Genomic DNA, 18042 nt, shown 5'->3' with positions numbered 1-18042 from the left:
AGCAAGAGGTTTTTGTGACAATGAGACGGGTCTGCTCCTGGCAACACCTCAATTCTACTTCAAAGGAGATGGTGACCACTGTAGAGCCTCCAGATGAAGTTGGCTTCAAATGTGGCCACAGGGAAGTCGACTGCTGAGCTTTTCCAAGATAGAATAAATAGTCCTTCATATTTCCTGCTTCACAAAATTCTGTCAGATATTCTGGGTCTGGAGGCTAAAGATGGTGCTCCACCGACAGAGAGAAATTGGGGGTTGTTCCGGAAGCCAGGTTTCTCTGTCTTTTCTATACTTTTAGAAGCTGCTTGCCTGCACTTCCTGTGTCCTTAGGTAATATTAATTCCTTCTTAGGTCTCTGATATAGTAGAAGACTATATGGTTAAGGTCTCACAAGTACACTTAATTGGTTTAGGATTTAAGAAAATGTTCTTAAATCTACAAAGGTGTTTTAGGTTTGTAATGCAAGTTTTGATAAAAATTGAGTTGGGTACAGAACTCTGAACTCACCAAGATAGGATAGTAGAATATTTTCTCCAAGGTTGCCAAGTGTGTATGGACTGGACATTGTAAATATAATCATACCTGAAAATTTTCATGATTGTCATTATTGTTTCTAGTTTATTATTGTAAGAGAAGGGGCCTTTAAACGAACTAAAAGGGGAGAATGTAGAACGAATCTCTTGTGTAATGTTTGGAAGCATCACCTGTCAGTAAAAGGGTGTTGGCTTGTTAACTTAGGCAGGAAACAGGGAGATAGAAGTTCAGGTACAGAAAAAGGATTTTTGAGAGAGAGTCAAGCTGGAGTGGGTAGGGTGGGGAGGACTCACCCCAAACTCTAATGAAGACAGTTTCACGAACCTGAGGAGGGGTATTAACCGTGTAGTGTGACTTAAATGAAATAGCTGAGTTATGCGCTAAGAGAAAGGAGCCAAGGCGATTGCCTAGACACTTATTCATATATGACAAGTCTCGGAGTCATTACCTCAGGGAATTTGGTTGTGGATGGAAAAGCCAGTGGTTATGGATGACAGATTTTATGTTCTCTATATTTACTGCAGTAAGAACAAATTTTCAAAATAATTTTAAGGAGTAATTTTTAAGGAGTAATATTTTAAAGGAACTTAAAAATTTCTGCTACAGAGGCTGGCATGTAAATTTCGTCTCTTTTTTGTGACATTTACTGAAAACCGTGACAACATTTGAATGTTGGAGTGAAGTTAACTATATCCTTCTAGTGAAGGTTTGTCTCCCAACTGACAGTCTAAGCTGTTCTAAAGTGCAGGAAACCTGGGAACCAAAACCTCAACAGGGTGAAGGGAAGCTTAAGTCCTTAAAAAGTGAACAGGAGAGGTAATTTCTAGGTGTAATTGTCTTCTAAAACCCCTAAAATGCCTAATAGGCTCTTGGAGGTTGGGAAGTGCTGGCTTGCCATCTTAGAAAGAAAGGGCTCAGAAGCCACCAAACTGAGGACAAGAGTGCCTTTTGTCTTTTTAATAGGAAAGTGGTTTAGTAAGGACTTTCTTTTCTGTGGGAAATAGATCCTTGCTTTTGTTGGTGGAGGTGAACAGAGTCTAGCCTTGTGACAGACACATGACCATCAATGTCTGTCTATCTGCCTTTTATCTGTAAGCTCATCCCCTGCCAGTGTAACCTCAGAGGCTCAGAGGAACAGCCCCAGGGGTCCTCTGGAGAGAGGGCCCTTTGTTTTGTTCTGCAGAGCCTCCTGGCCTCATGTCTTCCCTCCCCAGAGAAGGTTGTTAGGAGCATATGGAACAAACCAATCAGAGGGTCACATCCAGCTCCATTCACCTCATCATACAAGGGGTCACTGGGAAGCTGGGTGGACATGAGGCTGCACATAGCATCTCCCTGTTCCAGTCCAGGCTTCCTTTTTCTGTCCGTGAGGCAGAGTGACATTGAACCCATTGCTGAAAGGGCCTTTGAACCTGGCCTGCCTGGCATTTCCTGCCCCTGGTCAGGCAGCATGAACTGGATTACTCCTGGGACTTTGGAGGCTTGTCCATTGTAAGTGGAACCTGTGTTCTGTGTCTCCATTCTCAGCATCCTGGGTGGCTGAGGGGAACATTGGGACACATTTGAGGACAATAGCCTTAGAGGACTGTTATTTATCTCTTCGCATAGTGAAAGCTGTCACAGTCTCCACTGGGCATTTTAGATAGCCCACACAAGAACCATCTCAGAGAATGAAAGCTATTGAAAGTTGAATTTTTTTTCTAGTTTATTCCTCTGGTGCTATGATAAAAGCACCTTGGGAAGGGAAGGTTTTATTTCATCTTATAGGTTACAATCAATTAGAACAGTGGTTCTCAGCCTGTGAGTCACCCTAACCCCACAGGGATACCAATATCAGATCTCCTGCATTTTGGATATTTACATTACAGTTCATAACAATAGCAAAATTACACTTATGAAACATCAATGAAATAATTTTATGTTTGGGAGGTAGCCACAATACAAGAAACTATATTAAACAGTTGCAGTGTTAAAAAGCTTAGGAACCACTGAATTATAGGGAAGTCAGGGCAGGGCCTGAGGTAGGAACAATAGAAGAAGGTGCTTGCTGGCTTGTTCCCTGGCTCCTTCAGCTTTCCTTAACAACTCAGGCATACCTGCCTAGGGATGGTACCACTCACCTACATCATTGATGTAATGACTGGGCTTGACTACATCAATTATAAAATTCCCCATCGATATCTACAGGCCATGACAACAGAAGCAGGTTCTCTAGTTGATGTTCCCTCTTCCTAGAGGTGTCAAGGTGACAGCCAAAATTAGCCATCACAGGCTCTCTAAAGCAGGGGCAGAACTTATGTAATTTTCCACTTATGGGAAATTACTCCCACTCATGGGAGAGAGGTTACACAGGTGTCCAGTTACCCAGGGGCCTGGGTGTCCATCAGTAAATATGAGTGTAGAAATAATTATTAATAAATCTCAGTGGCAGGTTCACTAAACCCACTCCAGTGGTTTATGTTCATGAATGAAACACACACATACACACAGCTTTTATATTTATATTTTTATATATTTATATAAATTTATATATATAAAAATATATAAAATTATATATATATATATATATATATGCCTTAAATAGCACAATAGCCCAACCTCCATGCTTTTAATCCTGAGTTATTACTTACAAAGTCTATGTTCTCCCCTCATAACCACTCTGGACCCAGTTGGGCATCCCTTGGTGGGGAAAGGAAAGGGACAAGAGGTACTCTTGCAGAAATGCTGGAATTACAATAGAGGAGACACAAGGGCTCAACAGAAAGATTGACTGAGAGAGTGAGGAGCTAGAGTAGCAGGGAATTTGGGTGATGGGGACTCTGGCTAGGGTGGGAAAGGAAGAGCAGGCATTGTGACCACAGTATTCCTAGTCACTGGATGGATGTTCTAGAAGGAACTCAGTTGTGGTACAGCCATGTACAAATGCTCCCCAATGCAGGCCACCCCTGGAGGTTCTAATGCACCCATCCCCACTACTGTCTGCCATAAGACCAGACTGAGTCTCATAAGAAAATGGCTGAGTCCACCAGTCACCTCCAAAAGAGGACTTCTTGCCTCATTCAGCCTCATAGCAGAGAGGTGGAGGTGTGGAGATACCGTTATAGTCAGTTTTGGTAGTACGGTCAGTTCTGTAAGAATTCTCACACAATCATTTAGTGTCTTCAAGACATGCAAGTTCAGCAAGGCACTTCTGCAGATACTCATGTGATCCTTAAGTACCCAGGCTTGGCAAGTGTGTGTAGACCACAAGGCCACAAGGATTACATAGCCAGTCTCTCTCCATTAAGTTTGATGTTGGCTTCTGATTTGTTCTATAGTGCCTTTACTATGTTTATGTATGGACCTTGAATTCCTGATCTTTTCAAGACTTTTATCATTGGACTGAGCACGGACTGAAGGAGCTGAAGGGGTTTGCAACCCCATGGGAAGAACAATAATATAAGCCAATCAGACCCCACCCCCCACCCTGAGCTCCCAGAGACTAAACCATCAACCAATGAGCACACATGGAGGGACCCATGGCTCCAGCCACATGTGTATCAGAGGATGGCATTGTCTGGCATCAATAGGAGGAGAAGCCCTTGGTCCTGTGAAGGCTCATTTTCCCAGTGTAGGGGGATGCCAGTACATTGAGGTGGGAGTGGGAGCATCTTCATAGAATCGGGGGGATTGGAGAGGGTGATTGGGAGAGGGGGGAAGAGGGAATATAACATTTGAAATGTAAATACATAAAATATCCAAGAAAAGAAAAGGAAAGATTACAAGGCCAGTAGCAGGCTAAGCTGGTGTTCAATATAGGCCTAATAGACCCCAAAGCTTTCCTTTAGAGAACACTTGCAGGGTGCACCTTGAATCCAGAGCTGGAAAATGACCATAGTCTGTTAGTCAGTGGATTCTGCAAAGCAGACTTATTCTTTGCATCGGCTTATGGGGTTGGCATAGACTACCTTTCCTAGAAATCATTCATACTTCGCACAACCAGGAAGACGTGTTCTCAAAGTTTCCCCACTCTCATAGCTCCCTGACCACCAGCAAGAGGGTGTGTGGATTTCCTCACCTCTGCAAGGCTAGAAGTACTGGGGTTTGGAGCTCAGGCTTTGAGTGACTTCTTTGGTCCTGAGGGCAAATGCCTTCTGCATCCAGAGTGCTATTCTCTGAGTGCTGCTCTCTTCCAGAGTTTTTAGCCAACTACCCCCTACAGATGCTAGACATCCTGAAAAAGCAGGACCCAGATAAAAATGTTGCAGCTGAGTCCCAACTTACATGGCAGTTGGTAGCAGCTGGGGACCTGCATGTCCTTCAGCATGAGTCTCTCTATTAGGGACCCAGTGCCACAAGAGGAATTTCTTGTACACCCAATATGTGACACAGCCAGAATAAATCGTGTAACCAACCTGCCTTGGCCTCAGAGTTCGGCAACATCATTTATGTTAAGTGACACTCTTAGAAAATTATCCCTTTCTCTTCTTGGTTAATAATAATAATAATAATAATAATAATAATAATAATAATAATAATAATAATAATAATAATTTGGGGTTGCAGCAAAATGACATGTGGCAATTGTTTTTTGCTTTATTAATATGTGTTTAAGTCTAGGAAATTCATTTCTAGAATGGGAGCTTTGGAAGAACCTGATTAAGGAAATTAGCTCCTGCAATCCCCCTGATAAATTAATGTGGGCAAACAGCCCTTTAGTGGGGCAGGAAGGCCATGGTGGGTACTCTTGCCTGGGCTGGCTGGCAGACTCCAGCAGATGGGCTAGTGATACAATTAGGAACTGTTGTGTTAAATGAGCCATTATTCAAATTATCCACTGCTTTTCGTATCTATTAACCTGCTGGGAAAGAGACAGTGGTATCTGAGAAATCTCAGGCTCATCACTAATTGGATGAATCACCCAGTTTTTCCCTTTACTGCCACATTTTACCTTATTGCAGCAATTAGCAAATGGCTCTCTGTGGGATTATTGCCCAATGCATCACTGAAGATTAGGAGGGGTGCAGGCAGGAAGACACATGCTAGTTTGCAGCAGGAGGCAAGCCTGTGGCTCCTCAGATGGTACTCATAACTGTTCTTACTTTTTCCATCCCTGATTAAGGGACATTAGTTCTCATCAGAGGCTGCAATAACAAATACCCAAGCTGTGTGCTTCCTAGTGGCATACAGCCATTTCTTGGGTGCCTGGTTCCTGGTTGTAGAACCATCACCTTGAGACAACAGAAGGAGAGACACTCCTTTATAACAACGCTAACCCCATTTGTGAGGCTCCCTCTTATGGATACCATGCACAAACCCAGCTACTTACCCACCTACCTAACTATCCCTGCCCATCCACTCACTCTCTTACTGAAGGCCCTGCTCCTAAATACAAGGACTCCAAGGGCTAAGTCTCAATACATGAGATGGGTCCAGAGTCCCAAACCTTTAAGCCCTAATAGAATGTATGGTGAAGTTTGTTTGAGGTTTGAGCCAACCTCCTGCTTGCTTCCCCTGGCCCTCACATGGGCCTATGTCAGGGAGAGTACCCTATACTGGGGCTGACACCTGGAAAAATTGGACTTCAGTGTATTAACAATAGGCCAGGCCCTTGGAAATGGAGTCCTTACTATGACAGGATACCTGTGACAGACAGGCAGGGATACAGTGGAATATTTCTGAAGCATCATGGGGGTTGGTTCTATCTGGCGGCCACATGAGCAGAGGGCTCCAAGTCACATGAGTTTGGAGCTCTTAGGTATTGGTCAGCTTTCCTGGTGTATGTGCCTCCCCGAGGCTGTATTTGTGCGGGGAGGACTGGCACTTGAAACAGTTGGGTGTGTGATGGTGGGAACATGTGGCAACTAATCACATGACAGTGGAGAAAGCAGGAAGCTCAGTAAGAAATGGTTGGGATCACACAACAGTTTTTGTTTGGGTTGATTTCCTCTCTACTTGTGTGCTCTGCTTCCCACTAAAGAAGAGCAGAGAGCAGAAGGGCAGATGGAAGGATGTGGGGATGAAAGAGCCATGTTCATGGGAGTCTGCGGAGGCTAGGACAAATTCCAGATCCTGGAAAAGGGTGGATTCACTACTCAGAAAGCTCCCATCACTGGGGCCATTGTGCCCGAAGACAAGACAATAGTCTTGCCTGGGCCCAGACATTTGGGAGAAGTCAGGGTTAATGTGGAATGCCAGGCTGCCTGGCAGCACACAGAAATAACAGGACTCTGGGGCCAGCTGGCATTTCTCATGCTTCCTGACTACTGTTGGGTCCATGGTTGCCGGTGAGAGCCCAGAGACATCTGTGTAGTAGCCTAGCAATGGCCATAGGAGACAACCAGTCTTGTTCAGGAATCTGTGGCTTTTATTGTCTATAACTTTTAATGATCAAAAAACAGTATTTTTCTCTGCCTTGCCCCCAGTTATTGTTTTTAGGTGACTTGTTTCTTGGATAACAGCCTTTCCTCTTTCAAAGGTCTGATATTCCCTGGCTGCCTCAGCAGACAATCCCACGTGCACAGGGCTTTGCTACTTCCTCTTTCAGTTCACTACCCTTCTACCCAAGCAACTTCAAACATCATATCACAGCCAGGAACAAGGAGTACTCAGATCTGTTAGTTACAGAATTGATGGGTGTCTGCTAGTCAATCAGTGATGAACTTAAGACATGTTCCTGATAGGTAGTCGGAGGAAGAGAGGGAGAGAAAGAGGGAAGGGTGGGGGAGGGAGGTAGAGAGGGAAAGGGGGAGAGGGGGAAGAGGTAGGGAGAGAGACTACAAATAGGTAATAAAAGTGGCAAACTTTTGTTTTCTTCCTCATACTTTGGACTGGAACAAAGTCCTAAAGGTATGAAGGGCTTTTTCTCATACCAGTAGAGCCCCTCAAGGCCAGACTGAGACATGCTAACCTCAAAATTGTGAGCCTCTCAGCCTCCCTGTCTTTCCTCAAACTGACAAACTCTAAATTAGTGGTGGGGAACCCCTCTAAGACACTTAACCTCCACTCCCAACCTTCAAGGGACAAAACAGATTCTGTGTTCCCAAGTCTCTTCTCTGTAGGGAATCCGTGTGTGTGAGTGTGTGAGTGTGTGTGTGTGTGTGTGTGTGTGTGTGTGTGTGTGTGTGTGTGTGAGAGAGAGAGAGAGAGAGAGAGAGAGAGAGAGAGAGAGAGAGAGAGAGAAAGAGAGAAAGAGAGAGAGTGTGTGTACATCCTTACCCCTAATAAAAAGTCTGTGTCTGAGATTTCCCCTATTGCTACATATTGTACTTGAGATTTTTCCTGATTTATTTTATGTAATTTATTGACTGATAGAGCAAACACTCAATCAAGACCCCTAGATAGTAACCAGTAGTTTTGGTGCTGAACATGCTGCATTTCAAAGCCCCTTCCCAGGGTGGGCCTTGCTACTTCCGCATGCACTGTGCTTATGACTTCTGTCTCTACATTCCCATTAAGCTAGCAAAGAATGGGTCATAGAAGCCAGTTCTTCAGGCAGGGAGTAGACTCAGAAACAGTCACCTTAAGATGAACAAAGTGATAGAGTGACATGTCTAGAGTGAGTTGTGGCAACTGTCATAGCAGAGCAAATGGGAAAGCATTGTTCTCACCACAGTTTGAGCATTAGGGCTTAGGGATACTAAGAAGCAGCCATAGAGACAGGAAAGATGCTTCCCACACTGGGAACTTCTTGGGGGGAGCTCTGTCTATACCTTACTTTGGTTGTCTGGCTCCCAGTATTGTAAGAATGAGCATGTGTTATTTCATGCCACCCAGTTTCTAAGAATTTGTTATGGCTGCCAGGGAATGTTAAGCCCCAATGGCTCAGGAAAATTGAACTAGGCCTGTCTGTATTAAGATGCTCGATAAACATATGGAGCTTTGTGGCTAAGGGAAGAATTTTTCAGGTATCCAAGGGGGAAACGAAAAACACTATGTAATGAGAAAAAGTAAGGGAGGCCTTGGATTTCCCATCAGGTGATGGCTTCTGAAAGACACTGGAAAATATTCATAATATGAGGAGTCCACAAACGTCATCCAAGTCTACAAAACCTAAGCAAGACATTGTTCCAGTATGAAGACCTCAGTAGGCATCTGGGAAAGTAGACATGCTAGGAGAAGATGGTGCTCATCCTGGAGTACAAGCTGAGCTCCCTAAGAGAACCTCAGGACATAGCACAGAAGCGGGCCATTTGTGGGCTAGGTGAACAGAATTTGGACCTGAGGCTGACAGAGGTGATGAACTTACTTCCTTGTAGGATGCCTCAGCCATCATGGGAAATATAGTTCTTAAAAGCAAACCTCTAATCCAATGAACTAGTTCTGTGGGCAAGAGTTCCTGCTGCCAAACAAGACAACTTGAGATTAATCTTAGGTACCCACATGATGGATGGGGAGAAGCAACACTCACAGGAAAGTGTGTCTCAGTCAGTGTTCTGTTGCTGTGAACAGACACTATGGCCATAGCAGCTCTTATAAAGGAAAGCATTTAATTAGGGCTTGCTTACAGTTCAGAGGTTTAGTCCATTGTCATAATGAAGGGAAGCATGTCGGTGTGCAGGCCCACATGGTGCTGGGGAGTAGCTGAGGATTCTGTGTCATGATCTGCAGGCAGAGAGTGACTAGGTAGGCCTGGCTTGAGCATTCAAAACCCCAAACTCATCCTTAGTGACACATTTTCTTGATCAAGGCCATACCTCCTAACCCATGTCAAGTAAACATTCAAATCTATGAGCCTATGGGGGTTATTCCTATTCAAACCACCACAAAGTGTATGCGTATATACACACACACAAGTATATATACATGTATATTCCTGTGTGTGTGTGTGTGTGTGTGTGTGTGTGTGTGTGTGCACGCACGAGCATGATATATATGGCTAAAGAGGTGGCTCAGCAGCTAAATGTACATGATGCTCATCCAGATGGGCCAAACTCAGTTTCTAGCACCCTTTGTTGGGTAGTTTACAACAACCTGTAACTTCAGCTTCTGGGGACTCAATATACTCTTCTGGTTTCTGTGGATACACACACACAAACACACACATACACACATACACACACACCATTTTTGTAATGTGGGACTAGGGAGATGGCTGGGTTGATAAAGTCCTATGTAGGCATGAGGACCTAAGTTTGGATCCATCACTCCCACATAAAAATCTGGGCACAGTAGTGCACATTTATAACTCCAGCACTTGGAAGGTGGGTAGTGGAGACAGGCAAATCCCTAGAACTGATAGCCCAGCCAGCCTAGTGAATCAAAGCACCCCAGTTCAGTGAGAGACCCTGTCCTGAAAACTAAAGGAGAAAACAATTGCAGAAGACACCAGCCACCACCTCTGTTCACACGTTCACATATGTACTTGTACACCTATGTACACATGAACGCACACAGATTTTGTTTGGGTTGACCACACACAGACTTCTTGTCATCATTCCATAAATAATACACCTGTTTTCATAGAATTTACATTGTGCTAGCTACTAACCATGAAGAAGCAGTGTGATGTGTCACATAGGTACACAAGGTCCTGGGTTCATGGGTCAACCTGGTGGGCAGCAGGGCTGGTGTGGCATGAGGTGAGGATTACTGGTGACAAGCTTGGCATTCTCATGGACCCCAGCTTAGACCCTGGTACACTGAAAGAATTGACAGGCTCTGACTTAACCTAGATGGTTCCTAGCTGTAAGCAGACTGAGGAAGAAGGTGGGAAGACCAGTTAGGAAGAGGTGACAATGTAATGGGCCACCATGGTCTCTTTTTACCACCCATATGGTATTGTGGGGATGGAGAGGAAGCTCACTGAAGATTTACCCTGAGCAAATGTTACAGAAGTATGTTAACTTAGAAGGCAACGTCCTGTGGATTTGGCAGGTTCCTTTCTGACTATGTATATTTATTTTCTGTCATGTGGTATCCCCCGTGTCTCTGTTTTTATGAGAGTTTTCTCTCACAGAAAATACCAGTCAGGCTACATTAGGACCCTACCAAATGAGTTCATCTTAATTTGATCACCTCTGACTGATTTCTAAACATTGTTCCACTCATAGAGACAGGAGTTTAGACCTAACACTTGTGGCAGAGAGAAATCCAGGTAGAGATGTTGGATTAGTAAAGCCCAAGCCTAGGGGTAGGTAAGCCTGGGGATTATTAGCACAGTGCAAGCAAGGGAAAACTCTATAGGGTCCCTGATGGCCTAAGAGAAGGCACAACACAAACTTCTGCAGGAAGAATGCCAAACAGAGAGAGGGTCACCAGAAGGTGGAAAACCTAGCAAAGGAAAACCTATCCTGGAATCAGGAGGAGGAAGGGAAACTGATCTAAGTTAGAGATAGAAAGTTGTGGGCCTGGCCAAAACTTGAGGTGCTGGCAGGAGTAAATTTGTTGATTAGAGGTCTTGGATTAAAAACTTGACTGCCTAATAGCATTGTCCATAGCTTGTGTAACTGGATGATAAAACCTTAAGACTTTAATTGCTTATTCTGCGCTTGATTCTAAAGTCTGTGTTTATTTACTAAACAGTCCATGTTTGGACTGGAGTTAGATGCTAGGGCGATAGCACACTCAACCCCCAGGGGAGCCATTGTTTACTGGAGATATGGGTCAAACATTTAGGGTTAGGGTTAGGGTTAGGGTTAGGGTTAGGGTTAGGGTTAGGGTTAGAGTCATTAGCCACCAGGAACTGCAAATTAGATGACATTCTACACACACTAGAATGACCGAAAATGTAAACAGGACCACCAGCTTTCAGAGAGGGGATGGAGCAAATGAGCCTCATGGACCATAGCCCATTGCCATATGGGTACAACTTGTGCATCTAGGCTTGAGAGCTTCTCCATTTCTTTTTACTTAAAAGGCATCTACCCTTTGACCCACCAGGTTTCATTCCCAAGAGAAATAGAAACAGGTCTACAAAAAAAAAAAAAAAAAAAAGACAGAAATTCCAGGCAAGCAATGGATTTACAACCTGATGGTACAAAGAAAAGAGCAGAGCAGATACTCCACAGCATGTAAGAGTCTCAATGTAGCTGGGCCAAAATAGAAGAAAATCGTTCAAGAACAGGGGAAATTTACCTGTTCTAATAGAGAACAGAACTGGTATCTCCCAGGAAAGAGGGGCAAAGAGGACAAACATTTAGGGATAATTTGGGTTTTAGGGATGCCTTGGCTTGGGCATAGAACCTTCCTAAACTCACCATCAGACTTCTGGCAATTTGAGCTTTTGTTTGTTAGAGACAGAGTCTCACTGTGTAGCTAGTCTAGGCTAGCCTCCAACTCATCACCCTCCTTCTCTGGACTCTGTACCATTAGGATTGTTGGCATCTACTACCACTGTCTTTTCATGATCCCCAAATTAGACTTTAATAAAGCTGAAAAGGAGACATCTGTTTGCTGGAGCCAAAGCTCAGTGGTTAAGAGCAATTGCAGCTCTTGCAGAGACCCTGATTCAGTTCCCAGCATCCACATGTCATCCCACAACCATCTGTAATTCCAGTTCCAGGGGTTCTGACACCCTCTTCTGAATTCCACAGGCACCAGCACATATGTGGTACATTTAATATATTCAGGCAAAGTACGTATGAAAGGAAAATGCATTCTTAATAAGGATGTGCTTATAATGGGTGTCTTCAGAGACTCAGCAGGGAGATAAAGTAAAAACCAATAACAAGGAACTTCCTAGGGAAAGGGCACCACAGTGGATTTGATGCTCCAAGGAATATTTGGAAAAGCAAGAAATTTCTGGTCAGGAATGGAGCTGTGCAAAATTCCAGGAGTGACTAAAGAACTGGCGATGTGATCCAGTATTAGTGACTCGAACTGCCCTGTGTTTGACAAGCCTGTCTGGAAGGCTCCTGAGCATCTGAGGCAAGTCCAGAAATCTAAGGCAAATCCCATGTGGCTCTTGTAGCAGCACCCTCTGTGGCTGTGTCAGGCTTCCCATATAACTTTATACATCATATTCTAACATTTCTCCCTAAATCAGTATGGATATTGGTTTTTACTGATTAATAAATTATTGTGGTTGGTGCTTCTTCCAATAATTTGAAGCTTTCTATTTTTTTTTCTCCTTAAAAAACAAAAGGTACAGATTCTTGTGGACACCGGAAGCAGTAACTTCGCTGTGGCAGGCGCCCCACACTCCTACATAGACACCTACTTTGACTCAGAGAGGTGAGTGGGATTACACACAGCTTCAGGGTCTGGTCTAGCAGTGAGACCTGGATTGGCATCTTTGAAAATGTGCTGGAACAAAACCGCCAGAAAGCTATCTGTCTCATTTAGAAGGAATGTGTGCATGTTTGTATATCTGAACATGTGTGTGTGTGTGTGTGTGTGTGTGTGAGAGAGAGAGAGAGAGAGAGAGAGAGAGAGAGAGAGAGAGAGAGAACAAATGCACACAACACATGCATATCTCCTTCTACAAAATCTGTATCAGGTTCTGTTAATAGCTGTGGGAACATGACTTTATGAATTTTTAAGTGTAACACATTCCTTGTTTACACAGAAGCTGCCCTTCACAGTGTGGTTGGAGAGAAAGCCCACCTACAGGTGTTCCACCCACTTCATATCAGTCTCCACTTAGGTACCAGGAATGCCAGGGTCTCGTATTTGCACAGCTGAAGAGAGGGCAGGGACTGCCTGTGCCAGGTGGCACCTCATAGCGTCTCGGTGCATTAATGCTGACCCCTCCCTCAAGGAGCACAGAGTTTCCGTATAACATGTGTGTGGAGTGGATGGAGTTCCTGTGTGTGTGCCAGTGTGCCAGTTAGTTGGGTTTTGGTGCTTTTGTTGTCTTGTCCTAGTCACACTGATGGTTCACCCTGGGCCTCTGTCTCTATACAGCTCCCATCCCCCTCCCATCACAGCCTCTAGACTCCAGAGCATTCCTGTTTAACCCTATAGCCTGGGAAGTGAAGGAACAAGGAGTCTTCCTGAATTCTAGCTTCCAGACCGTAGCCTTGTAACTACCACATAAATAATTCTTATGAGTTTGAGATAGATAATGCAGGTGTTGCATAGCTGATCAAAAAATAATAATAATAAAAACCCCACATACAAACAAAACAAAAAACCATGCAATGACCTCAAACCTGAGACACTTTGAGCACACAGGTGATCTTGCAAGTGTCAAGTTTCACTACTGACCTCAGGTCAGTCACAACACAAACGCACCAAAAGTACTGTGTACAGTGATCTTATGGCTACTTGTGTAATGTCTGCATGACACAAATGAAGCTTTTGCCTAGGTTCTTTTTCACAGGTATCTCAGTATGCATGTGCAAACACTCCAGAAAATCTGAATCTGAATACTTCTGGCCCCAAGTATCGGGGAAAATCTACACCAGCCTAAATGTGGGTCAGGAATGAGGTAGTATGAGTAAGGTACTCAGTATATCACATGAGTGTGTTGATGAGAGGCATGTAGAAGATGCTGTATACTGCACACCAGTGTATGGGTGTGGGCTCAATGGGACACAGACACCACAGAGGCCATTTGGACAACTAACTTAAGACTGGTTACTGGTTACTTTGGGTGGTTGATGGGATTTTCCAAAGTGAAGAACAATCCTCATGAGCTTAAAAATAAAATGTCACATGCCTTCCATTTACATATTAGTTAATGCTTCACTGTAAATGCTAAGTCTGCTCAGATAAACAAATAGCTTTCAACCCACACTCATACCATGGAACATGAGGAAGCCCCGTGGCAGGCAGATTGGTTATGGGTTTTAAGGGATCTCCTACCTCTTCTAGGATTGCACCATTCCTGGCACTGACCTACCAGTGGCCCAAAACAGGGTAGCTCCTTCCCTTACAAGACCCGTTGCCTTGCAGACCAAGAAGTCCCAGCTCACAGATCAGGAGCAGATGTACAGTCCACCCTCCCAACAGTGCGAATTTCATTCCTAATCACACACCTGTTGGCATGAGATCCAGAAGAAGGGAGCAGTAAGACTGGAGTTGGCATAAATTAGGGTCAACACAGGTGCTTATGGTGCACTACAAAAACGAGGGCCTGCCACAAGGCAACCACCTGCAACTCCTTGGCAGCTAATTTTCAGCTCCATTGGGGCCAAAATGCACCCAGGGATCCTTTGACAAGACCATGCAGTTGTTGAAACATGATAGGGTGAATAAAAGTCACCATTGCTGATGCTGTGTACTCTATCACTCTGTTAATTGGTCAGCTGTGGACAGCCACAACCGATTTCTCACTGACCCCCGCTGTGTGTGTTGTGTCAATAAGCCTTGGTTCTCATTCAGGTTCCAGCAGGACATGTATTTTCTTTTTCTTCTTTTGCTTTCCTCCTTCAGGCGAACTTTGTGCCTCTAGCCAGGTGTATGGAAGGTGGGTAGAAATTCCCCTTTATCCTGTGCAGTAAGGAGAGCTTCTCAGGCCTGCTTTCATCTGAGTCAATATGAACCCCTGAGCTTTCCATTGCTGCGGTGACCAGTCATCCTTCCTTCCTGTTAAGCCCACAAAAGGGCATAGACACCCCCTCAGCTTTGCCACCTCAGATCTATTTCCCTGGCTTTTAAGTAAACAAAAAGAGAAACAGCAGAACACACCCAGGTCTAGAAAAAGCAAGGCTTCCTTCCTTCTCTGCTCTGTCTCTGACATTACTGCCTTCTGGATGAGGACTGGGAGAGGGAGTTTGTGCTTAGAGTCAACAGAGACATAATTATTATAAATAATATGTGCTATCCATATAAATTATTATTTGTGTAGTACTTTTGCTGATATTGGCCGTTTTGAGGTTTTCAACCTCAGTATCTGATGGAAACCAGAGAACAGTGTCTTTCCTTCTGGATGTCTGACAAAGGTGCCTTTGTGGAGATGTGGGCCCTGCCCTGTGATGTTTGAGTACTGAGTTGGCCCTCAGAATTCTTTGTTATAATAAGGCTCCCAGTTGGGCTTGGCAGCCTCTGATATAAACCCCCAGCCTTCCTATGTTCAGGTTTTGTACTTCCTGAAGCATTGTGCAGTAATTGGAGATTGGGCTCAGGGTTCTCTGAAAAGATCTCTTTGATTTATAGAAGAAGATGGGCCACTATGAGTCATTTGTATGGCTTGTCACTGTCATGAGCCCTCTTTGCAGCTGTTGAATGCCCATGTGTATAACTATGTAGCAAAAGAGAAAGGGCTGCATGGTTTTCAAATGCATTTTCTTTTTGGACAAGAAAATGACTTCTAGCCAACTGAATAGGCAAAAGATCCAATATGTACCTCACTGAACCCTCTGCCATTCAGGAGCCTATGCATACTTGCTTATTAACGTTGCTTCACCCCTGCACCCACAGAGATATTGAAGCAATGAACCAATTCATTTTCTGCATGATGGCAATAAATGAGATTAGGGAACCAACGAACCAACTGGAGATGTCTTTAAGGAGGGTAGGGGCATACAGATGGCTTTCCACACAGTAGGGATAGGTCTTTCTCTTGGTTGCTCAGGTAACTTTTCAGGACTGGTTGACCTCTCCATCAGAGGCTTGCTTCTTTGGAGCTTGAGAGCTTGAACCACCAGGTCAGGCCAAAGGCTCCATTCATTCAGCTCTGGTGACTTCTAAAATCATTGACAAGTCACAAGGACCAAATCACCAAGCCCACTGGTAAATGCCAAACCCTGAAATGTACACAGAGGTCTAATGAAGAGGCCTTTGGGGCCCTTGGCATCCCCTGGAGTTGGAAGGGACTTGGGAGAACCAGAGCTGACCCAAGGACTCACCAGAAACAGCAATGGCTTTCTCTTGAAATAAGATGGCCCCAAAGTTCTGTTCTTGGCTTCGGGTGATCTCTCTTTATAGTTCTACTTCCCCCGAACTCTCTGAACAGAGGCAGAATGTCTTTCAAATCTCCTTAAAAATGTTTTTTTATTGCTGTGAGCAGACTCATTTCTGACCCCCCACATCCCTGACTGCTTGCCATGTCTAAGCATCTGGAATGGAGGCCTTGGAATTGGGAAGCCCATCCAGGCTTTTCTCCTGACATGATTAATATGAAATGTCAGAAAAGTAAGGTGTTAGCCAATGAAGATGTGGGGGATCACTTTAAAGTGCTAATGACCCACAGGGCTGCTCACAATTCTGCCCAGGCTCCTCTTCTCTGTTTCAGATTCAGTAAAGGAGAGCCAAAGAGGGCAAGCTTACAATTACAGCTTTCCCATATTCTCTCAGAAAATGTTTTCTACAGGGGTGGCCACTGATCCTGTAGAGCTGTTTAAGTTAATTAATGCTAAGTGAAGTGAAATAAAAGTTCTGGCACCATCACATTTCAGTCACCACACGTGGCTTATATAATGGATGACTTATACATAGATCAGCCTGTCCTCAGAGCAGGTTCTGCTGGACAGTGCTGGTCTAGGCCACAGCACTGGACCATTTGGAAGTCCGTTGCCCAGAGACATAAGACAACACCTTTCCACACCAAGAATGGTTGCCCCTCCACTCTTTAGGAGGTGGTCAGATTTTACATTTAGGGTACTTTGTGGTATCATCTTGTTTTCTAGAACAACCCTGAGTTTTCTAATGGTAGCTCATAGATTGGAGAAAGCTAGGAAGCCCTTTGATAATTATACTAATTGTAGTTGTTTTGTTGCAGACTGATTTGAAGCCAGGATTTTGTTCTAAATATGTAACCTATTAGCCTTTCGAGTTTGCATAGGTAGTCTCCTAGAGGTACCATCCTGGCTAATCCCAGAATATTGGGGAACTGAAGCATAGAAGTGACAGTTTGGTCCTGAATAATATAGCCAGTAAGTAAGTGAACGTGTATGTGAACCCTGGTACTGTTACTTCTACTGCCTTTCTGTTCTCTACAAGTGGCATTGAATTATCCCTGTAAGACAGCTGCAGTAGCAGGAAGCTAAGAAACATGTTATAGAGATATAATGCCACTCTGTTTCTTAATCTAAGGAAGGTGGGATGAAAATAAAATACCTTTCAAAGCCCAGCTTGAGGAAGCTGATGGGAACAGGGGGAAGATAGCTGATCTACTAGCTAACTTATGGTGTCCACAGATGTAGACAGTGAGCCAAATTGGACTGGCTGCTGGAGATATACCTATATACATACTTGGAGAAGCAGGGTAACTTGTAGATGGTGGGCTATATATGTGTGTATATGTCTATGTCTATGTATGTATATAAAGTTTTATGCTTCTGTATGGTGTGTGGCTGTTCCCTTGATACAGCACCACAGCTCTGTACTTACAATAGAGATGATAAAGTGAGCAAATGCCAGAACATTCCTTTATAGGAAAGATGTGCTGACTCTTATGTCAAGTCCTTCTGCAAGCAGTCTGAGCTTGACCTGTCTATCAAAGGAATTAAAATGTCAGTGTTTGTTCCCTTACCATGTGCATGGAACATCTGAGCTTATACCAACACTCAACTTGCTCTTTGGTCTGCCCTCAAAAACTCAAGTCCTTAAAGTGAACCCACATGGACAATTACTATAGTATGACCCGGGGCTCAGCCTGCCTACCTACTCCCATTTTTCTACCCTCAAGAGAGTTGTATGAGTTTT

General features: G+C 44.1%; 1 protein-coding gene across 1 annotated transcript in view; it reads left to right on the top strand.

Moving 5' to 3' along the window:
- The window catches only part of BACE2 (beta-secretase 2), an 81435-nt gene that overhangs the window by 31202 nt on the left and 32191 nt on the right, over nt 1-18042 (top strand). Inside the window, exon 2 of the mRNA XM_080918895.1 lies at nt 12596-12684. Coding sequence (XP_080775021.1) covers nt 12596-12684 — 89 coding nt within the window. The remainder of the gene's footprint in view (nt 1-12595; nt 12685-18042) is intronic.

This window comes from Micromys minutus (assembly GCF_963924665.1).
Source record: "Micromys minutus genome assembly, chromosome: 7".
Classification (NCBI taxonomy): Eukaryota; Metazoa; Chordata; class Mammalia; order Rodentia; family Muridae; genus Micromys; species Micromys minutus.
Note: the sequence above shows the minus strand (reverse complement) of the source record. Positions and strands in the feature narration are given on the sequence as shown.